Source organism: Clarias gariepinus, chromosome 22, assembly GCF_024256425.1.
Source record: "Clarias gariepinus isolate MV-2021 ecotype Netherlands chromosome 22, CGAR_prim_01v2, whole genome shotgun sequence".
Classification (NCBI taxonomy): Eukaryota; Metazoa; Chordata; class Actinopteri; order Siluriformes; family Clariidae; genus Clarias; species Clarias gariepinus.
This window is the reverse complement of record NC_071121.1, coordinates 3,499,945-3,524,498: the sequence shown is the minus strand read 5'-3', so window position 1 is coordinate 3,524,498 and position 24,554 is coordinate 3,499,945. Positions and strand designations below refer to the sequence as shown.

At 35.0% G+C, this 24,554-nt stretch overlaps 1 protein-coding gene across 2 annotated transcripts; it reads left to right on the top strand.

The window, feature by feature from the left end:
* The first annotated feature begins 1,097 nt into the window (after nucleotides 1–1,097).
* On the top strand, nucleotides 1,098–22,702 carry LOC128510440 (cadherin-like protein 26). Of its 2 annotated transcripts, XM_053482716.1 has the most exons (19): nucleotides 1,098–1,209; nucleotides 6,257–6,316; nucleotides 7,172–7,267; nucleotides 7,652–7,807; nucleotides 7,974–8,121; nucleotides 8,526–8,707; nucleotides 9,383–9,511; nucleotides 13,087–13,272; nucleotides 13,492–13,772; nucleotides 13,904–14,046; nucleotides 14,642–14,872; nucleotides 15,225–15,446; nucleotides 15,932–16,059; nucleotides 16,543–16,581; nucleotides 17,567–17,626; nucleotides 18,286–18,351; nucleotides 19,211–19,255; nucleotides 19,341–19,391; nucleotides 21,702–22,702. In XM_053482716.1, exons 1-19 carry the CDS (start codon nucleotides 1,159–1,161, stop codon nucleotides 21,918–21,920), a joined length of 2,493 nt encoding a protein of 830 aa, XP_053338691.1. In that variant the 5' UTR covers nucleotides 1,098–1,158; the 3' UTR covers nucleotides 21,921–22,702. The 2 variants fall into 2 exon arrangements, with proteins under 2 accessions (XP_053338691.1, XP_053338692.1); XM_053482717.1 differs by lacking the exons at nucleotides 17,567–17,626; nucleotides 18,286–18,351; nucleotides 19,211–19,255; nucleotides 19,341–19,391; nucleotides 21,702–22,702 and adding an exon at nucleotides 17,078–17,356 and having other exon boundaries at nucleotides 6,254–6,316.
* The last annotated feature ends 1,852 nt before the right edge of the window (nucleotides 22,703–24,554 follow it).

Sequence of the window (24,554 nt, the reverse complement as noted above, 5' to 3'; positions counted from 1 at the left end):
GTGTGACAAACATGCAAAAGAATAAGAAATCAGGAAGGGGGCAAATAGTTTTTCACACCACTGTATTATGCAACTAATTTATGTTTTAGCTTTCTGGGGAAAAAAGAACATGTCATTTCAATTTTAATGTTTACTTATTTTGAAATCATAGAAAAAAATGGCTTCTATTTCAACACAACTATTAATTATCACTTGCACAGACATTACTGAGGCAGTAGCATACATCAGTACAAGTTACGACGCATGTGGTGGAGACAATTTTAGGTGTCCATCCACCCCCAACATAAATATAATCTGAATAGTTCTCATAGATTTAAAACCAAGAAAAGTTGGTCTAAGAAAATTCTGACATGAGGTGATTCTCATGAGAGAAAGAGATAAGCCTTTTCTAAGCCTATTATAAAACCTTATCTACTTTTATTTTTTAGGACACTCCAACAGGTTGCTTTACCTGCACTCACCTGCTTATCCCTGTGCTTGTGCTGTAGCTTTAGTGTAACCAAAAACAGCAAAATACATCAACTTCATTTGCAAATGTAATTAAACAAAGCATGCATTCATAAAAAAAGGTATTTTTTTAATAATTGGTATAATAAATCATAATAACTAATACTGTAGATTATGCACCCTCATTTTCTATTTTAATGTCAGAGCCTAGATTGTAGGTGTATGGGTTTTAGTGTCTGTCTCGCAAAGTCTATACTGTGTATAATTATTGTATGCTGTGTTACATTTAGTGCTTACTTTTATGAGACTTTTTCGTTTAAGTTGAAAGCATTTTGTGTTAGTCATCACAAATAAAACTGAAATCTGCATTAATCGACATACAGTAAGGCTTGCATTTGATTTGATTGTGAGAAACATAAGGTAAACACAGCTGCATTTTCACACAGTCTGGTATCTTACAGTACATACAGTACAGTAGCAGATGAATTACAGTGAATAATGCACAAAAGTGAAAACGGCAGATCTCTCAACTACCATCCTTACATCAACTTGGCCACACCTACAAAAGTAGCCTCAGGATCAGTTACCAAAACAATACACACCACACACACACACACACACGCACACCCACACATAAAGACAGAAAAGGATAGTGTACAGTACAGTACAGAGGATAATGAACCATTTGACTCCATCGCTTTAATCTTCAGGATGAAGAGGACAATCTTTCTTCTTCCTTTCCTTTTTCGTCTTCTTTTGGCTGTGAGTATAAATGTTTAATGTGCAAAATATTATAAATATTATTATCTCTAATTTCTGATTAGAGTAGGTGATTGGGTGATTTAGAATGATGTTTTTTTTTTAAGTATTTTTCTGCTTTCATGAGCTTAAAAACCCAGAAGTCTGCATAAACATTGTCTGAATAATGTGTTATGAAATACATGTATACATTTATAGACTTGATGTAGTCTAGGCCGACATTTCTTAACTTCTCCCACCACTTTTAAAAAGGAAAGCATTTTAAACAAGAATTAGCTCTGAAAACACTGTCAGAGTTAGTTCTTAAAACTAAAACTTGAAATCAGCAGTAAATTAACATCAGCCTTTAGCTCAAGTTAATAAAGTGAATTTGATGTAACTGCTTTACAAGTTAAAAAAAAAGAATAAAACTTCTTATCTCATACATTTAGTGAGTCACAGAAATAAATACAACATCTAATGAAAAAAGATGATTTGTTCATAAGGAAAGAATACACGAATCCTCTCGACCAGCTTTCTATAAGTCACATTCTTGCATTTTGCAGGTTATCCAGGTTAACATACTAATGCAAAAATAAGCATTATAGGTTTTTAAAAAGAAAAAATTAATTGCATATTAAGTAAGCTGCTCATTCTAAGCCCTAATAATAAGAGTTAGCACATGGCTCCAATTAGCCTTAAACTTAAATTTATATTAAAATCAGTATGATGAAAAGCCATTTTAATGTGGCTGCTGAAAATGTTTTATATAGATTTGTTGATGAGACAAAAACAAGCAAAATACAGCTTAACATGTAACCGAAAAATAAAAAGGAAAGTTTACACAAAAGGGTTTTTCAGCTTTGCCTTTTAAAACGTATAATTAGTATCGGATTATATGGGATGTTTGCCATACAGTACACACCTCTGAAAATCTGCTGTTACTATAAAAATAACAAGATATTAGATCAAGTGCAATAATACGATTGGTGATCGAGTTAAACCTGGATAAAACTTTTGAAGCATGAAGAAATAAAACCAATTGACATTAACAGAAGACTTCAAGCACAGTATGGTTATGAGACTCTTAGCCGCAGTAAAACATCTGAATGGTGCAAACGTTTTACATTGATGAATGACAATCCCAGCTGAGGTGGCTTGGAGCACACTGCAGTCATTAGCGTAAGCAACTGGGATGCATGATCCTTAAAAATCGTTGAAGAGGTGCATCTGTCTTTGGGAACTATACTGTACACACAGTCAACTGCAACTGGTAAAACAAGATCTGTCATGGTGTGGCGAGCTGTTTGTGTTTTGTAATGCAGTGAGTAAGTTTGTATGATGCACAATGTGCTTGGTCTTAAACAGCGGAAATATTTTTGATGATTTTTGGAGAACTGTATAGATCTAGTTGCTTGCTTTAAAAAAAAATTAACATGGAAGGTGTTTCGGTTAAGATGAAGTCCACTTCCACTGATGGAGGCTTGAGTACAAAACTGTTCGTGGCAGTTTCAGCTCTAAAGACTTTCAGTAACTGCACTTACAAATGCTTACAACAAAAAAACGCCTGCATTACCCCAGTCTAAGACCATCTTTATAATCTCATACATTTACATTTACATTTAGGCATTTGGCAGACGCTCTTATCCAGAGCGACTTACAAAAAGTGCTTTAAAGTTTACATCATTGGATACATACTAACACTGGGTTAACTAGGTTAATAACTAAGTGCCATTTGTCCAACACATCTGGGAAGAGTTTTTTTTTTTTTTTTTAATATATTTTCTTGTATGCATTTTATATTTTGATGTCTTCATGCTTTAGACCCTATAATTTGCTAAACAAAACACATTGAGGTCTAAACTCACCAAGCCTGTTTTTAACAAAATAATGGAAGCACAACCTAAATTCACAATTTCTTGGCTGTAATAAATGCTGTAAGTTTATTGTTATTTTATTACATTTTTTAAAGTTATTCAGTTATCTCTTGGCAACTGATGATCTACTGTAGGATCATGACACGAGTTTATCATGATCATGAGTGAGTTGAGGATCACTGGTGTAGACTACTCAAACCATAACTCCTGTGAACACTCATTTCTGTTTGAATCATTTTGTGCAAGGGCCTGCGGTCATGTGACTGGAGTATTGGCCTTACCTTGGCACCACCAGTGAAAAGGCCTATTGTAAACAAACAAAAAATATTATTAATTCAGTCTATATATCCAATTTCATAGAATATCAAGTTATTAAATCCTACAATGCTTCCACTGTGCTGTTTACAACCAGCCGTTTATACATTTATGACTACTTTCCATCACTAAAGCGAAAGTATACATCTATTTAACAGTTTAGAGACAGACAAACGGAATGTACTGTATCTGGGTTTCTCAGGAATCCTTTGTTGAGAAATAAATTAGACAAGTCAGTCATCACTGAGAAAATGAAGTGAAATAGGCTGACACCTATTTAATTAATGCATTGACAGATGGCTGATCTCATAACTCTACAGAAAAGAGGGTATTAAAATATTAAGTAAATCTCAGTGGCGGCACAGTGGTACAGTGGTTTGATGGATCGATAGATAGATATTTTTTATTGATCTCATGGGGGAAATGATTGCTTGCCTTGCACCCCCAGGTAAAATATGTTACTTTAATGTTATTATAAGTCTGCAGAAAATAAGTTTCTGTAGAAAAAAAAGTGTATGTACATATATATAGTCAATAGTCAGTCAAACAATGTACTGACATGTTTAATACTAATATACATATCATACATAATAGTACACATTACATGCACACATTATGCGCACACACACATAGATATTGCTGTAAAAAAAGTATTTGCCCCCTTCCCAGATTATATACTGTATGTATGTACGATTTAGTATACTTTTAATATTAAAGTTATTTAATGGTAAGTATGATAAATGGCTTTAGTCATAAACATAACAGATAAGTGTGTCAATATATTTCAATAAAATAAAGTTTTTTTTTTCTTTACATTCACTCTTTCAATATTATCTTTACATTTAATACATTGAAAGTCGAAACCTTTTTTTCTACAGAACTATAATAACATTGAAATTTACTTACTCACCCCGGAGGTGCAAGGCAAGAAATCATTTCCCTCCTGGGGCCAATAAAGAATATCTATCTATCGATCCATCAAATCACTGTACCACTGTGCCGCCACTGAGATTTACTTAATATTTTTACCCTTTTTTCTGTAGAGTTATGAGATCAGCCATCTGTCAATGCATTAATTAAATAGGTGTCAGCGGCTGATTTGTCTGATTCGTTCCTCAACCTCGATTCCTGAGAAACCTAGATACAGTACATTCCATTTGTCTGTCTCTAAACTGTTAAATAGATGTATACTTTCGCTTTAATGAAAGCCAGATGGAAAGTAGTCATAAAGGTATAAATGGGTGGTTATAAACGGAAAAATGTTTTGTCTGTACTGCATGTCTGTTTCTCTCTCTGTCTGTATGTAGGAATGTCTGTTCAGCCAGATTTTGTCACAGCATGATGCAAAACTGGCTAAACAGAATTTAATACAATTTTGGCAGTACTTTTTAAGCGCTGAAGTGGTATTTTAGGTGAATAAGTGAATTTTAATGCGCTGAAATACTTTTCTGATTTCTCATCTGTGATTCACGCTTTGATTACCGAACAGGGAATATATTTGGTTGATGACGAAAGAAGTACAACTTAGCGTAAACAAGGCATAAGATACTCGACCTTACAAAATGTCATTTATTCATATACTGTAAATAAATTAGACAGGGAGTTCTGCTGAACAGAAAGACAGACTGACATGTTTATGGGCTTCAACCTAAAATAATAATAATAATAATAATAATAATAATATCACTCATTACATTAAAGCTCACCTTTTAACCAATTCCAAACCTATTTTTTTATTACCAACAGGCACTATATTGTAATAAAAGTAATTGAAAGAACTAACATTGAATTCTATTCCCTATCTATTTAACTATGTGTAAAGAGAAATCTGGGATAGTTGGAAATGTCAAACTTTTCACTTTTTATTTTATTGCATTTTTTAGGTGTGGTACATTACAACGGATGAGTTATCAAGTAACATATTTAAGCAGCGCTCTATACTTAACATGCCGTCATGCTGGTTTATGTCTTTTAGGATACCATTTTTTCAATGAAAAGTATTCACATTTTTTTTATTATTAGCAATATATATAGGACAGTTAGTCCCATTCATAAGTACAGTAAGGATTCGTTCGTACGTCGAACAAAGTGAGTCTTATATACATTTGACACAAATATACAACGTAAAGCATAAAAAAAAAACACACAGGTTTGGTGTTCTGGTTCCGCATTATACTCTCGCGAGACTGCACTGAGATTTCCCCCTATGTATGTCTCTAAACGATGTTGCTTTTAACCCCACAGCTGCATTTATATTAATGCCTAGTTGTAACAGTTGGGAAAACAGAACTTATTATTGCACTAGTTTTGTAAATCTTCTAAACTGTTAAATGTAGAACTTGGTTCATATAAACCAAGATATATTTGACCAACTGAAATTCTAATATAGTAAATTAAATCTGAAATAAATCTGTCTCTAATTGTGTCTTTTGAAATGACATCTCTTGTGAACTAAGTAGAAGGCCTCAGTGATGGGCAATAATAAATGTTATGTACATGTGATAACATGGAGTTGTTGGAGAAGAGTGATTAACAAAGATTAAATAGCTTTGGATTAAATGTTTCACCCCAACTGTAAAAACACAGCGGCACGGTGGTGTAGCGGTTAGCACTGTCGCCTTCCACCTCCAGGGTCTGGGTTCGGTCCCGGAGTTTGCATGTTCTCCCTGTGCTTAGTGGGTTTCCTCCGGGTACTCCGGTTTACTCCCACAGTCTAAAGATATGCAGGTTAGGCTAATTGCCATTCCCAAATTGGCCGTATGGTAAATATAGGTATAGAAGATGAATGAGTGAGTGTAAATACACACGTAGGTTTAAGTTTAAACGCGAGCTCTTCCCAGCTTTTTATATGTTCTCATTTTGCTGCTTGTTTTCAGCAGGGAGCTGAGACTTCTTATGGTAACCTGATGAGCCAAGAGGAGAAAAATGAAGAGACAAGTGTATGTATTTGCAAAGAACTTTATCTAATAATGGGGTTAATAATGGAGGTCACTCGCCTAATATTGAGTAGGTCCCCCTATTGCCACCAAAACAGCAAAACACTGTCTTCTGACGCCTTTCTTTGTAAAGCAGCATTAACCTTTTCAGCAATTTGATCTAAGAAGATTTTCTATTGGATTAGACTACACAGGCCAGCCTTTACTCTGCACGTGCATCAATGAGCCTTGGCCACCCATGAGCCTCCTTGGAACATTTTTGGTAGATCCTCACCACCTAACCAGGAATATCCCACGAGAGGTCCAGTTTTAGAGTTGCTCTGACCTATTTATCTGTTCATTACAATTTGGCCCTTGTCTCAGTTACTCAAATTCCTGCTTCCAACACATCAACTTCAGGCATAAAATGTTCACTTGCTGCTTTGCATATCTCACTCACTTCCAGGTGTCATTGTAATGAGATATTGTAACTGTATCTACTGTTGTTGCTAATTAAACACCTAAACGAAAGTAATTGAATTCAATTTAATTATATACATTTTTACAGATAAACCTCCTGATTCAAAAACCACAAAAGATAAAAACAAGATTTAATGTTTAGTTGTTATTCTTTACTCAGTTACCTTTAAAGACTTTTCTTTGTATCTGATTACATACACATTTTTTCTTTGAGTAAATTATTCTATATAATAATATTAATCTTCGTTGCAGTTTAAGAAAACTTTTCCAAACAAATTGTCTCACAGACTGATGAATAAGATTGTGCTTAGATTTACAAATAATAATGAACCTCATTTAAATAAAATTATAATAAATTAAAAGTGCTAAATAATAAAACCCATTTTCATTCTTTCTTAGGAGCGTGTGCTTATTCGAACAAAGAGGAGATGGGTGCTGACTACAATTGATCTGGAGGAGGAAAGTCTCGGACCTTTTCCAGTAAGACTCACACAGGTACAACTTTACAAACTTTAATCATATTTATAGGGTTCTGAATAATATATTTAAGATGGGCAGAAATAATCCAACCAACCACTACTGCAGCAACCTATAACTTATTTCAATAACTTAACCTTATAAAAATAAAAATGATTTTTTTTTTTACCAAGTCTACAGTATGAGTCATTTTGTAATTTGGGGTAGATTCCATGTTTATTAATATTATTCTAAATATTTCCTTTAAAAACAGAATACATATGTTGCATATTTTGGAAAAGCATGCTATGATATCAATATATATTATATACTGTATATATATTTTCCTCCAAATTATAAAGTTAATTGCATCAATATTTATTAATTTATTAGTTATTTATTTGCCCCCCTTTTTTATCCTAGCTGTTCAATGATAAGCAAGACAGCCACACCATCAGGTTTAGCATCAGTGGCCATGGAGTAACAAAAGAGCCAGTGGGTGCATTACGTGTTGATGAACGCACCGGCGAAGTCTGGATGTTGAAGTCGATAGATCGAGAAAAACATCCAGTTTTTCAGGTAAGTTCTTCAGTTACAACTTTGAAAGTTTCTACTATTTGCTATTTTTATTTCGTGTACGTATTTTCAATATGTCCATTCAGTGTGTATTGGCTATGGATGAGTCATTAGTAGGTTTTACAATTATATTACATATATATATATTATTACATGATTTCTAAACTAGGTGGAGTTCAATGTATTTGATGCAATTACTGGAGAATCCCTCGACAGAACATTGGCCTTCAATGTAGCTGTAAAGGATAAGAATGATAACGCACCTCTGTTCAATCCTCAAGTTTTAAATGTACAAATTCCAGAGAACATAAAGGAAGGTGAGGATCATGCACAATGCTGTTTGTCTGCATTTAAAAGCTTTTTAAAGTACTATTAAAGTAATATGAAGAAATGGTTTGCTCAAGACTTTTACACAGTGCTGATTTTTTTTTTTTTTTTTTGACTTTTTTTTCAAAATATATATTTGGGGAAATTAAGTCTGTATAGTAAGCATGAAACTGTTTAAGCTTGTCACCTTGATATTTAAGTTACATTAGCAGTTTCATTATAGCGATATTTTTTATTTAGAATTCATTAAAACAATTCATGATTTGCATGGCCTATGTCTTGCATACTCATTTTTACCAGCCATTACAAATCTAGCCTAAGTCTGCAGTTGCTTAGTGACTGGCCACCTTCTAACCTTCTGCATCCTAATTGCTGTCCATTCTCAATATCTAAGGCGAGCTTCCTTTTTCTCTGCAAGCAAGCGATAAAGATGAAGAAGGCTCTGAAAACTCCCGCATATCAATGGAAATAACGTCCCAGAATCCACCTTCTCCAAACTTCAGCTTGAGATACCTCGGTAGTATAAACGACAGCACGGTCACAAGGCTTGCCTTCACTGGATGCTTCGATTATGATGTGAGTGTGATCACAGCTAAAGCGATCATATTAATACAAACCATATCAGTGTATCACATCTTTATTACTTATATGTAAAATTAATTTACATTTTTCTGCCTAAAATATTGTGATGATTTGTTTAATCAAGTTTAATTTATTTACAATTGAGCACATCTTTGGCTTCATTGCATTATTTACATGTTTTTATATAGAAATGATTTAAAAATGTTTTCTTTTGTTTTTAAATAAAGGCTAATACCCGATCACCAAGAAACAATTAAAAAATTAGCATATTCTTGACAAGCAGTGGTTAAGTTGGTGGGTTGGTGGGTTTCCTCCGAGGCACTCCGATTTCCTCCCACAGTCTAAAGATATTCAGATTCACTCTATGGTCTTCTCATACTCTTTTCGGGTTGGCATAAATACTGTGACGCGCAATGCGTCATTAGACTGGATGTACGGATTTAAAGCACCACAGAACTGTTTATATTTGACTATTTTCACCTAATAATATTTTAACCAGAATAGGCAATTTTTGGGGGGTTTGTTACACTATAAAAAGTTCATATTTTTCAAAACGTAGAAAGAATTTATTAATATAACAGAAAAAATATATATATTGCAGCTCAGTAAGAGGTAGATTATAGTGTGACTCCTTTTTTTAATCTGATTTTTGTGTCTTGCTTTATTTAGAAAGTAAAGAATTACAGGATCCTTGTTGTAGGACGCGATCATGGCAATCCATCACTCTCATCTACTTCAACTGTTAATATCCGCATTACTGACTCCAACACTCACCCTCCTGTGTTCACTGCACCGAGGGTAAGAATTTGCACACTTGGCATACACTGCAATACATTATTTGATTTGTAACCCTACCAAGATATAATGCCAAAAGTATTCACTTGCCTGCCTTTACATGCATATGAGCTTGAGTAGCATCCAATTCTGGTGCGCAGTCATGTTGAAACAGGACGGGGTCGTTTCCACACAGTTGGGAGTATGAAATTGTCCCAAATGTCTTGGTATTCTAAAGCATTAAGAGTTCCTTTGACTGGAAGTAAGTGGCTGAGCCCAACTCCTGAAAAACAACCTCACACCAGTTTTAACCTGACTGCGCAGTCCTGACCTCAACCCAATAGAACACCTTTGGAATTAATTAAAGCGGAGACAAAAGAAACAAAAGTAACAAAAGCTCACAAATGCTCTTGTGGAAGAATGGTCCAGAAATCCCATAAACACACTTCTAAACCATTCGGAATGCCTTCACAGAAGAGTTGAAGCTGTTATAGCGACAATAGATCAATTAAACCCTATGAAATAAGAATTGGATGTTATTCATACTTCATAAGTTCATATGCATGTGAAGGCAGACGAGTGAACACTTTTGGCAATATAATGTGTGTTAAGTTCCCTTAATTTATTCATTGAATTTTCATTTATTACATTTATGTGCAAAAGGCCCCAAGGCATGAATTAAGAGACATAAGAATTAAATGGAAAAAAACAGTATTTAACCTTAGCATGGTGTTGGGTCGTGAGCCATTGAATAGATTAATTTTCCCTTGAGTTTGTTTTGCCATAAATTTGTTGATCTAACTATCAAAATACTGTAGAATTTTATAAATCATATTAAACTTATTTTTAAGGGCGTCATTTACTGATGAAAAGACAAACATAATTACAAATTTTAAGTTAATACCTAAATAAATAATAGCTTCATTAGATTTTCATTACTTCATTGGATTTAGATTACATTTAACATACACTTTTCATGCAATAAACTGGTAATTATTTTTTATTAATTGTTTGTATTTTTAAAGTGCCCCAATTATGCCATTTTAAGGTTGCTAATATTGCTTAATGAGTCTCTTAAAACAGGTTTACATGTATGTAAGGTCAAAAAACTTCAGTTTTCTCAAAAAATACATTTAATTTCACCCCATTTCTAAAAGATTCGTAAACAACTCGTGTGAAGCAGTTCGAAGATTCAGTCTGTCTAAACCCTCTCCTTTTCGTGAGCCCTCAATGCTGTGATTGGTCAGATGGCGCGGTGATTTATGACTGGTCTACCGCTACAGCGTGTGTCGGAAAACGAAACGCCCATGACCATAACTGAACGACGGCTCTGGAGACCCGTCAATACATAGAAAAGATGGCGTCGGTTTTACCGTGTAACGACCAGCTAATTTTATATTAACTGTGGCTACAAAAATCGAGAGGCCCTTTATTTTTTGTGTCGGTGTTGCGTTAAAAGACCGGTGATTAAAAAGGACAAACACAAACAAGTAGATAAAGCAAACGTGTATTATACAAAACAAAATGAAGTTAACGAAAAAGGTGCACAACAACCTGTGTCCTTACTCTTTGGCATTTTTCCCTGAGGGGAAAGAATTTCGTGTGCTCTCTTTTTTTGTGTGTGTTTAAGCGAACCTGGCAAGAATGCTCTGTTACATTAACAAGAGTGTGGTAACGTTAATTGTAAGATGGCGGGCAAGTTGTTCTTGACGTAGGGCGTCCGTTGGGCGGACATTATGTAAATATGTTACGGAGTGACGTGGATCAGTGACAGATTAAAAATAGATTTGCTAACGACTTGTTTGGGCGAATGTAAGCCGATTATTTTTTTTTAATTTACAAAAACTTCATTTATCGTGCACTTTCAATGTCACAGATAGTGCATGTTCACATACAGCTACATGACACACACATGACACACTAATATTTAAAAAAAGCATAATAGTGGCACTTTAATCAACAATGTTTCACATACTTCCAGTGTTTTAAATTGTCTTGAGCAACAGGCACAGTCACACAGTTTTTTGTTCTGGTCAATAAGTTTATCTTGATCCTTTTTCAAAATAATGATAATAATAAATAATAACAAACCTAATCGTATGCTTTTAAGAATAATTAATAACTTCATTAAATATTCGATTAAACTCCATATATTGGATGCGATCCAAGTGTATCTAAAGGAGTTTTTGTGCTATTATGGAAAAATAATCAGCAGTAAGGCAGTGTGATGAAATTGAGTTACTCTTCCTATTCCAGTGTTATGTTTTCCCCCCATGTTACAGTATTATGTTCCAAAATGATTTTATTTTTCTTATAAACTAATTTTTGTAGAATAAAAGGCCCAGCATAATTTTTGGGAACATATGCTGTAGAGTGGTGTAGTGGTTAGCACTGTGGCCTTGAACCTCCAGGGTCCAGGTTCGATCCATGGCCAGGTTCAGTTGCAGCCTCTGTGTGCATGGAGTTTGCATGTTCTCCCCGTGCTGGTGGTTTCCTCCCACAGTCCAAAGACAGGTTACAGTAACAGGGACAGTTAGGTTAATTGGCATTCCCAAATTGTCTGTAGTGTTTAAATGAATGTATGAGTGTGTGTGTGTGTGTGTGTGTGGATGGATTGGCACTCTGTCCAGGGTGTACTCTGCCTCATCCCTTAAGTCTCCTGGGAAAGGTTCCAAGCCCCCTGTGACCCTGTTTACAGAATTAATCAGTATAGACGATGAGTGAGTGCGCGAGTGAGATCATATGCTAAAATACAGACGCAGTCAGAAGTTTCTATTAACTCATCACAAAACATAGATGTGGTAACCATCTTGGGCATTGGCCAACAATTTACTTAAACCAGAAATTAAATTACTAAAATTGGATTAAGAACCATCATAGAAACCATAAAACTTGGAAGAATAGTGCTAAAGCATCCATTTCACATACTGTGATGAAAACTCACAGGATTGTGACTAAATGGTTGTGTCTCCATAAGAAAACCACTTGCTAATGAATAGAATTGGGGAAAGAAATGCTGGGGAGTGTAAAGATTGTACTTTGGAGAGATGGAAAAAGGTCATGTGACCTCATGAGTCCAGACTGAGTTGTGGTTCCTGATGAGTCCAGACTTGTTGTGGTTTTCTTTTAATAAACATTTGTGTTTCTGTTAATAATTAATTAATTAATTAATTAATTGCAAGATAAATTCAATTCAATTCAATTCAATTTTATTTGTATAGCGCTTTTAGCAATTTTCATTGCCGCAAAGCAGCTTTACATAGTCAAAAGAATTATTTAGGTTTGTATGAAATGTGAATTTGTATGAATCAAAATGGTCAGTTTGTCCCTGGTGAGCAAGCCAAGGGCGACAGTGGCAAGGAAAAACTCCCTGAGATGGTAAGAGGAAGAAACCTTGAGAGGAACCAGACTCAACAGGGAACCCATCCTCATTTGGGTGAAACAAAAAGCAGTAAATGATCTGCATATATACAGTGTGTAGGGTGGGAGGCAGTTCAGCTAAAATAGCTGAACAGATAAATGTGTGTAAAGGTCTGAAAAATACTTTTTAAAAAACAAAACATTGAGCATTTATATTATAATATTTCTATTGGCTCTAGTTTAATGCCTCAGTTATGGAGATGGAAACCGATAAAGTGATTTTAAGGATTCCTGTGACAGACCAGGACACTCCCAGAACTCCAGCATCCAGAGCAGTGTTCACTATCCTGAAGGGTAATGAGGAGGGCAACTACAAGATAGAGACGGATCCAGTTACCAATGAAGGAGTGCTGACTGTCATCAAGGTAGATATAAAAAACATACCAGATAGGAAATAAAAACACAGGCATAAAGTTGTCATTTTATTTGGTAAAACAATATAATAACGGCACTGACAACTACAGGAATGTCTGTTTGCACTGTGTACTTAATTAATCACTTTACGTTCTGTACTCAATTTAACTCAAACTAATCTTATATTAAGGAAGACGTAATATTTGGACATGTATGTCATTGTTTCAAAGGCAAAGGATTATGAGCAAACGACTTCAACTGAGCTGGAAATAGGAGTTGAGAACGAGGAGCCATTATTTGTATGCGTTGACGGAAAGCCAGTGAGTCCAATACCAGAGACTTTAACGAAAAACAGCAAGGTTAGAGTTGGCGTCAAAATCATCGATGTGAATGACCCACCAGTGTTTCGGAATACAATTACGACAGTTTACAGAAGAGAGGAAGAAGAGCCAGGAGACGTGTTGTACATACCAACAGTCACAGATGAGGATTCAAATCTAGCTAATGTTAGGTATGTGTGAAAATTAAGAAAGTTTTACTGTCGATTTTTGCCTGATTTACATTTTTCAAAACCCTAAGCGTGTGGACGGCAGTTATGTTTGGATTGTCACATAACTAACTATTAAATGTTTTTACTTCAAGGTATATGCTGTTGGAAGATCCAGCTAAATGGGTGTCCGTAGACCCAAAGACAGGCAAGGTCACCACGATAAAGAAGATGGACCGTGAGTCTCCACATGTTCGCAACAACACTTATACTGTCGTGATGCAAGCAGTAGATGATGGTACGACCTCTTAGCACAGTCTTTCTTCACTGTGGGTTTTATTGAATTCTGTGGATGATTTTTTTTTTTTTTAAAAACAGGAAATTTTCTTATTATTATAAACTTTTATTAAATAATTGAGCTTATTTGTTTTGTGTGAGCTTATATGTTCTATAATACCGTATTACACACTGGGCCTCATGCAGGAACATTCTCTTAAAATTCTCTTAAATTGTCTAAGAGAAAAAAAATATGAGAATAGAAAATAAATATGAAGTCAACACCAGATGCACCAAATGTTCCTCTTAATCATCCGAATATTGATCAAATTGGTAACAGTGCTCTTGACAACCCTTAAAAACAAGAAAACATTAGTGAATCCCAGAAATGCATTTTAAAATAAGAGAAAATGTGTTTGTTTAGCACTTTTTGTGTTCTTCATTATAAATACAAATATGTAATTTTGTACATACTGTTGTGGTATTAAATTAATATAAAGTCAGCTTTCAGCAACTTCAGCTTCTGTCTACTGCTTATACTATATATAATGATGACTTAACGTTACAAACTAATGAATAAGCTAAAACAAAGAAAAATATCTTATTTTGTGCCCCAGGAAAACCTCCAGCCACAGGTACGGGCACTCTGGTGATCAAACTGGGAGATAAAAATGATAATGCACCACATCTACTCTCGAACACTTCAGTATTGTGTGGGGACAAGTCTGACAGAGTCAAAGTCATGGCAGAGGATATAGATGATTATCCATTTAGTGGACCCTTCACCTTCACACTTGGCAGAGATGATAAGGAGCTGAAGAGCCAGTGGAAATTTGACCCAGAAACAGGTGTGTTGAAGGCACACCTGAAAAGTGTGAAACAGCATTGGTCATTGCATTGGTTGCCCTAAATGAAAAATACTATTACTGCTAGCTTATTCTTCTATAACAACAGGTTTGACTATAGTAAGTGTAGCAAATCGCATTCAAATTCATATTTACATTCTAGTACTATAGAAATGACTCAAAGAGTCTTAAGTTAGTAGTAGAAACTTAATAGTTAAATTTCAATAAAAAAATAATGCCAAGAATGTGGCTATTACATTAGCCTACTGTCTCAGTCTGTCCCTAATCATCTGTCCCTTTAATCACATGCATGTCCTTTGTTTTTCTAGTAATGTGCATATCTGTTTTGGTGCAGGGCCAGAAACATCATTGATTAGTCTGACGAGTCTGCCTTATGGGACATACTTGGTTCCATTGAAGATTGCCGACCAACAGGGGGTACTAACACACGCTGCCGTGCAAGTATCAGTGTGTAACTGTGCGAAAGGAGAAATGTGTCGAGACTTGCAACCGCGATCCATCAACCTCCACAGAATAGCCACAGGAATTCTCCTGGGAGCACTGCTCTTGATGGCTTGTAAGTGTTTTCATGAAAGATACAATTATAGTCACACTTCTTACTTACTTACTTACTCATAATTAATACTTTAATTTAATATTTGAAAATGTAGTTTTTTTCTACCTTGAATGTTGTTCCTTGACCAAAATGAAATAAAATTAGACGTTTTTTTTTAAGCAACCACATTTTACTATCTTTGCGGCCACTTCTCATAAGATTACATAATTGCCCGGATGAAATACATTCTAATAATATACCGAGCAAATTAAAAGTCTGTTATTATTCAAAACCATTCTAAAATTACAATGTGAAGGAAATTTTTTTTTTTTTAAAAGTCCACAAGCCATTTGATGTAACTGAATGAATATTTAAAGATGTGTACATTCCACAGTGATGGAAATCCTGCTATCTAAAACATTTACAATATAAACTGTTTCTTAAAGCAATTCCTTAAAACACCTTATGAATTAAGAAGTGATAAAAGACTTTACTTTTGTCCCCAGTGCTGCTCTGCTCTTGTATTCTCTGCGAGTGCCGAGAAAAAAAAGGCATGCAGAACGATTACTTGCAATCTGATGGAAACCAAACCCTGATCACATACAATGATGAAGGTGGAGGTTCACTTTGTAAGGTGTGTATGCTTATTAAAACATTACTTAAGTATGCTCATTATTACTGCACAGGCAATTCAATTAAATTCTTATTTGTACACTATAGACCTTTTAAAAATTAAAACTGATTTTAAGCGAGACAAGAGTTAAAATGGAACCTGTTCTCTTTTGCGGGACCTCCTGTAGTAGAGCTAGATGTCTTTGCAATACCAACTGCAAGAATCAAGGCAAACTGTACTGTACTTATTCTGTTTAAATGAAATGATTTGATGATTGTTAATTTTCCCCGACTTTATCCCAATTTTTTTCTATCCTACTGTAAACCAGAGTTATTTTACATATATTCTATTGTATCTCTCAATAATTCCATACCATTTACTACTTTACTACTAACCCTAATATATAATGATTACTTAATTTTGTTCTATTTTGTTTATTTTACATACTTTACACCGTTTACTCTGTTGTATCCTCAATACTATACTTTTTTATTCTACATTTAGGCTGATCCACAGATCTTGATTAGCTTGGGGACAGAACAGGTGTGTACTGCATATGTAGCAGATTTGAAATGCATGTCTTTTTTTTTATAACAACCTTTGCTTTATTTTAAGCCTAATATGCAAATTAAACTCATGCTTCCTAAACCCTAACATTAACCTTTTTAAGGAAATTATAACACATTATAATCCTATTACCCTTGACCGAATAACCTAATAAGATGAGAGACATTTTGACGAGATAATAGACGGTAACAATAGACGGAAGTATATATCTCCGTATCACAGGTGTTCTAACAGGCCACAGCCAAAGTGCCAAAGACTTCATAGCCGTATTGATATGTTATCTTCTATTCCACACATTACTCTACCATTACTTTCCTTTTACAGTACCAGTCAAATGCTTGGACACACCTTCTAATCACATGGTTTTCTTTCTACATTCTATACAATTCTAAACATATCCAAAATGCAATTATTTATACAAAATAGTTAATATTGAGATGTATATGCTACTTATCTGTAAATCTTTCATAAGGAGGTGCTGGTTGTTAATTGGTGATCTCTGAGGCTGGTGACTCTAAATGAACTTCTCCTCTGCAGCAGAGGTAACGTTTTGATCTTGGTTTCCTGGGAAGGTCTTCATAAGAGACAGTTTCATCATGGTGCCTAATGAGTTTTGCAAACGCGCTTCATACAATACTGTTCTTTCACCTTCGTGTCTTAAAATAACAATTGTTGTTGTTACTTAATTACATACGTAATTTCATACTGTATGTGTTATGTCATCGTTTTGGAATCTCCAGTATTGTAGGAAATAAATCACAAAAAAAACATAAAACTAGAAGGTGTGTCCAGACCTTTGACTGTTACTATACTTAAATATAAACTAAATATAAATATAAACTACTGAAATATATAAAATCCCACCATAGCTACCTAATTCCTCTTATGTACTATCCTACTTTATGCATAATACATTTTTCTTTGACATGGCCCTTCTTCTTGCTCCTCTTACATTCAACAGAACGAATTTTCGCCGAGCCCCAGTAATTATTCTGGCACCATCAGGACAGGAACTTTTCAGGTATGCAGGGTCATTTTTATTTATTTACTTATTTGTTTGTCTCTATTTTAGACATAGACACTCAGAATTTAGAAAAACGTGGTAGGTGCAGTCACTGCAGCCTAAAAGCTTCTGCAGTCATTCTGTTTTTCTGTCAAAAGAAAATCAGAAGCACATTAACATTACCTTTAATGTTAAGCAAAGCAAAAACAAAAACAAAAAAAAAAAAACCAGAAGAAATTTTCTTTATATTTGTATTAATAATAATATAAAATAATATTTTATATTTTATACACTCAACAAAAATATAAACGCAACACCTTTGTTTCTGCTCCGATTTTTCATGAGATGGACTTAAAGATCTAAAATTCATTCCAGATACACAATATTACCATTTTTCTCAAACATTGTTCACAAATCAGTCTAAATGTGTGATAGTGAGGACTTCTGCTTTGCTGAGATAATCCATCCCACCTCACAGGTGTGCCACATCAAGATGCTGATCTGACATCATGAGTAGTGCACAGGTGTACCTTATACTGCCCACAATAAAGGTGGGAGGTGGGATGGAATGAATTTTAGATCTTTAAGTCCATCTCATGAAAAAAAAAAAATATATATATATATATATATCTGGTTGCAGTCTCTCTCTAAATGGTTTTATGTTGTCCTCTCTATAGCCCACACTGGTATCCAATGGACTTAGAGGTAGATCTGACTGGGGAACCATCTACGGAAGGTCAACAGTGAGTTTCACTAAAACTAAATATGATTTAACCAGAAATAGCCACTTTAGGCAAAATATGAAAAGGGCTGAAGTTTTGGCTAAAGAAAAAATGTGCATAAACCACATGGCTCCACGGACGGCGCCGTCTTCGGTTAATCACAACAACAAGCTGCATCGCTGCCATATCTGTTGCTTCCTGGACGCCACCATGATTACCCATTTATACGATCTTTGCCACTTAGAGCCAAATTGTTTGCCACCTGTTCAATATTAAACGTGATTGCCAATTTTGACGCATTAGTCATATTATGAAATAGGCTAATTAAAAGTCACTCTATTAGTTCTGATATCAAATAAAATAAAATTCCTAAACAGGCCTACAGTATATTCCATCATTAATACAACTTTGATAACGTGACATAATGTGCTTTCATACACCGCTGATTTATAAAGACTGCTGCTCAGTGGCGGGGACTAGCGTCTTGAGCTGAAACTACGCTAAGAGTGAGTTAAGGTTGGTCCAGACCAACGTGTGACTTACCTAAGATATACTTAGAGTATGAATGTTTCGGGAACGGCGCAATAACATTAAGAGAGAGGTTAAGGTACAGTTTAAGTACCACTTAGCAATAAGAAGCTTTCCGGAAACCGAGCCCATGTCTTCATTGACCTTGCTTTTGGCAGAGGTACATTGTAATGCTAAAAAAACGATTGGGTTCCATTGAAGGACAATGAAATCTGTAATAAACATTACTGTATATATAATTGTGTGCTGACTATTTGATTAAATGATGGTGACTGGCTGCAATGGCTTAAATGGCAGAAATTAAAATAAGTTGAGATATTCATTATAATACCTTTGTTTTGTGTCTCATCAGCCATTTATAAGAAACAGTCGGAATAGTTTGTATGACACTGTTCAGGTAAGTTGTTTATTTGTTTTGCAGTTTTAAAGGCTTTTTTTTAAGACTATTATTTTTACACACTTTTTTACTTTGTGATTTCCAGAGTGGGTTGACCAGAGCCTTAAGCTATAACATAGAAGACTTCATTGAAACGGTAAAATCTCTCTCTCTTCACCCAAACCAGTTCTTTATTAAAGCTACAGTGTTCCTTTTTATGCTATCTGCAATGCTACTTGAATCTGATGGTCAGACACTACCTGTCTTGAACTTTATTATGAATCCACAGATTCCTTGGTCATTTCCTTTAACACAGAGCCTGTGATACAGAGTTTGTGTGTATACTGTACTGTTTGAGCTGTGTTTAAGTTAGGTCTCCCCAGAAAGGCTAACGCATAGAGGTGGAGCCGGCACAGGACGATGTCCATCAAGTGCCAGAATTTGACTGGGCCCCATTAGAGATCAATGAGGACCCTGTACATGTAATGGTACCTTGCCCTGCTAATTATAAGGGCTATGTGTCAGTGATGATTCACTGGTCATGTTAAAGGTGAAGAGAATTGTGCAAGCCATCTTTGCCACCTCTCAAAGAGAAGATAGGAGCAGGAGGTCCCAGTTCCACCCATAATCATCTATTAAAGTTTGAAGCATATGCTTCAGAATTATGTCTACTAAACTGATCAGCAGGAACTATTCCTGAGTGATAATACTAAGTGATGATACTGAGTGATGGATTGGCACCCTGTCCATGGTGTACCCCGCCTCATGCCCTAAGTCTCCTAGGATAGGCTCCAGGACCCTGAATACAGGATAAATCGGTATTGAAGATTAGTGAGTAAGTAATTAATAGGGTAACTAGGCAAACCCCAAAGATCGAGATATTTGCGCCTATCATACCCCAATGTTAGTGTGGCAAATATGCACTCCAAGGCCTTAGTCAATGACTGGCTTTCATGGTGGCATGCAAATCGACTGGCAACCTGATCAGCTAGCTCTGTCTGTGTTCTGGTTGTGTTCAGTTTTTCTATTGCACCATCCTATTCCCCTTATTGACAGCCACCTAACCATGGACATCAGCATGGCCTTTATTGCTCTGTCGGAGCGATCTGCAAGATGCATTCCTCTCAGTTAAAATCGTACACTGGTTTTCTTGCCAGGTTGACACTGGATCAAAGGACAATCGCCTGTCCAATCAGCTAATCTTGAAAACTCTGTAATCCCCCCAAGGGAAATGCCACAAAATGTCTAAATTGTTGTTTTGCAATTTGATATGAATGAGGGTGAGGCAGGGCATAAACACAGATATAATTTTATTAGCCATTTACTAAAATGCAGTCAGAAGCAAAAATAGATCTATGGCAAATGCAGAAAACACAGACACTATGCAAACTGAGTAAGAAAAAGAATAGATTCATTTAATAACTCTTAGGAAGGACTTTTAGGAAGCCTAAAACTTTGGGCACAAGGCGGGGACACCCTGGACAGGGTGCCAATCCATCGCAGGGAAAAGAATACATGTAAGACAAAAATCTGAAGAGAACAAGTGGCTTAAATAATAATTACAATCAGTACAAAACCAAGATAGTCTGTAAACAAGAAGTTTAATCAGGAAATAATGGATAGCAATTTCAGCATAAACGTCCACAACACAAAACATTGGAGTGGGAGCACAGCACCATCCAGTGGGAAAACCCTGACATATCATTATTCCATACAAATGCTCTAATTCAGATAAAACATTATGAACTTTTTACTGTTATTATTTTTCTCTTCTTTTAAGAAGGTTTTTTTTTCAAGGATGAGGAAAATGAATGAATGAAAACATTATAGGCTGCCATAATTTTTTATTTTTTTATATTAAATACATTTCAATACCAACAATTACTGTATATTGGCGGATCTTCAGATTTTGTTATTTTTTTTACTATTATTTTATTAACATAAATTAAGGTCTAAAGGTAAGGAAATAAAAAAAATATGTATAGCAAATAATGTTCTTTAACATACAGAATTCCAGAGAAACAAACAGTAACTGGCCGTATGTGGTGAGATATAAAGACATACATCAGTGACCCCATCCTCTGGACAGATTTTAACTGAAATGAATGACAAACCAGGACAAGGTCATAGAAAATAAAATAAATGTTATTAATATAACGTTAATTTAATATAATATAAATTTTATAGGAAAAACATGTTTCAATACTGCATGTGAAATGTCTAAAATCTACATGTATTTTGTTTGTTTGTTTGTTTAAGCAAAGTGTGAGCATCCCTGATGAAGTTGTTAATGTCAGTTAAACACATAAAACAATTTTGGATAACATTTCTCTTTCTAAACCAACTATTTAAAAGGGCATGTTAAGATTGACAATGACAAATTTTCTAGTCAAGCTTAACATGCCCAAATTCATCTTTATGGTTTTTAATATTGACAACGTTTGCTCCCGGTGATTTGTCATTGCAGAAGCTCTCTAAACTTTCTATGGAACAGCAGGACTACCCTGAATATGAGCCATGTGATTACAGCTCTGAAGGCAATAATGTAACCAACGTGTCACTGGACAAGCTGTCCTTCCACAGCACTGGAGATGATCTGGATCTTCTGCAGAATTTGGGCCCAAAATTCAACACTCTGGATGGGATCTGTCGACAAGCGTTAAAAGAAAAGAACATTAACCTGTAACTTTTTAAAATACATTCGCTTTCGCAGTGGATTTTTTACAGCTTTTTGAGTAGTCCTGTCTTCTGTCTTCATGTGGATATCCTACTTCATGACAAAGCACTGGATTTTTGCAGCTATATAACTTCATCTTTTGCTGGTTTTTCTTCAGAAAGGAAAAGCCTACAAATGACATCAAGACATGAAGACACAGTCTTCACAACAGACTATGAAAATCTTTTGAGTCTAGTAAAAGCTATCCCTTTTGACAACTAACTCCATCCAATGATAGGTGTTTCCCCGTTTCCACTCCTTTTCCATTTTCTTTAACCCTAGGTTGTTGAACCTGATCCTTAAATCCCAATTCCCATATTTGGTTCCTATCGTAGTTCTTTTTATTATCTTGGACTGAGCGGTGGGATACCATAGATCAGACTTGCTTGCCTAGCACATCCATTTGGGACATTGATTGAAATGGCATTTTAAGAGTATGGAGGCTGGGTCGACAATCTGGTGCACTTTGCCTGCTGGGCCCCATGAATGCCTTTCTATTATGGCCAGCATTTACTTTTTTGGCAATTTCTGCTGCATCAGCTTTTCTATGGAAATGCCCAGATGTGCTTACACTTGCATTCTCCTTGACAGTTTTGGTATCATTATACCATATCACCACTAAATGTGGATGACTCCAGGGTGTAGCAGTTGACACAATTTTCAATGAATGTGGTCAAGCATGTAGAATGCCTTAATAATGTTATGTATGTTTATGGCCTACCAAAGGGAATATGTAAAAAAAAAAATAAAAATCAAAGTAAAAAGAATTTACTTTTTTTCAAGTTGTTTAGTTTTGTTTTATTTATTTCAAAGTATACAGTTACATTTCATCATGTATCTTAAAAAGTGACCAGTTTCTTCCAAAAAATCCTAATTCTTGTTAATAAACATTTATCACTATTTGTCGCACTTTTTGTATGCCACCCATGGGTTGGGCACATATGTTGCATCACTAACCTCAAAGAAACCTCATAAAAACAGTCTTTTGTTAAAGATCATTCTCAATAGACATCTATCCAGTCACTTCGCAACCCAAAATGGCAATTTTTTATTTTCTATTTCAACTTAAAGACACAACGCTCAGTGACCTTGAATGCTTTCAATATGCTCTTGCTTATAACAATCTAGAAATCTTGGCATTATATCCAAATGACACTGCCTGTCCCTTCTGGGAATTAACATCTATCAAGCAGTGACTGAAGGGCATGGGTGGTGGCCTGGCTGTTGTTTACGACAAATAACTTAAAAAGAACTTTCATAATGACCCAAGGCAGGGATCATAAATATGATAATTATTAACAATTTCATCTAACGATTACTTCTAACATGTTCAGACTTTGTCCAATCTCATTAAACTGTTTACATTCTATATTATTATCTGCAGAAATTTCTTTTCCATATGCTCGACTGTATGTTACGCCAGTGTTTCCCACAGTTCTGAAGTATGCCCAATAAATCTTTGGCAACTGTGTGTGATGGAAAGGCATGCAGCAGTTGTTTGGGATTGAAAAACACTTTGGTTACATATACGTATTTGTAATATATAAGTACTTAACCGATCTCTCAAAGACGGAAGAAGAATGTATTAAGTGGTCCATTAGGTACTTTATATTTATCGTTATTTTATCTTATTCTTATTACTGTTTTTGGCAGTCAATCTTTCATCTTAACAGTCTCTCCTTTCTTTAGGAGTCTCTACTATGAGTGACACTATGATTTCCACCCCAGCACCATATATTAATGTCTTCATGCAGTTTGCTTTGTACACAGAGGCAAGGTCATGCTGGAACAGGTTGGATTAGGTCCTTTATAGATAAAAAATAAACCCTTAATTCTACAACATACAAAGACGTTTGAGACTATTGTGTCCTTCCAACTTTGTGTCAATAGTTTGAGGGAAGGTCCACATATTTTTGACTATATAGTGTTCCAGCTATTTCTTTCTTCAAATTAGTAAGAAGCAGTAAAAAAAAAAAAAAAAAAAAAATCTCAGTTTGAACGGCTACACAGCAATTGAAACACCTAAATTCTTTTGTTATGAAATCTTTTGTAACAAAATATTTCTTTTACAGTAGAATACTTGATCATGTGATTTATTAGGATTTTTTTCTTTGTTCAATAACAACAGGTTTTTAAATTGTCCTTAATTATTTGATTATGTAGAGTTGTTACAGTTCTTACAAAAGACACTATAAATTTGTTTGTACTATAGAAATAACATTGTTATAAAGGGGTTTGTGTGTGTGTGTGTGTGTGTGCTGTGCAAAGGTCATGAGCCACCCAAATTAAATTAAGTACATTAAATAAAAGAAATTTAAACGAATATCTTTACAATAAAAATAGATTGTTTACAGGATGTAAAAACATCAGCAGCAACGTCATTTCCTCTCTCATCTGTTCCAACCTCTGCGCATTCAGCATCACAAGTATATTAATTACTGGCCTGTCACCATCTGCACCTGTTTCTTACTGCGTAATGCCTTAAGTTAGATGGTTTTTATGCTTGAATGATTCATAGGTCATCTTTGGAAGCAAAATATAAGTATTTGTGCAAAAAGACAATACATATATATTTTTTTTCCACATTGAAGTTTTACTTACAAA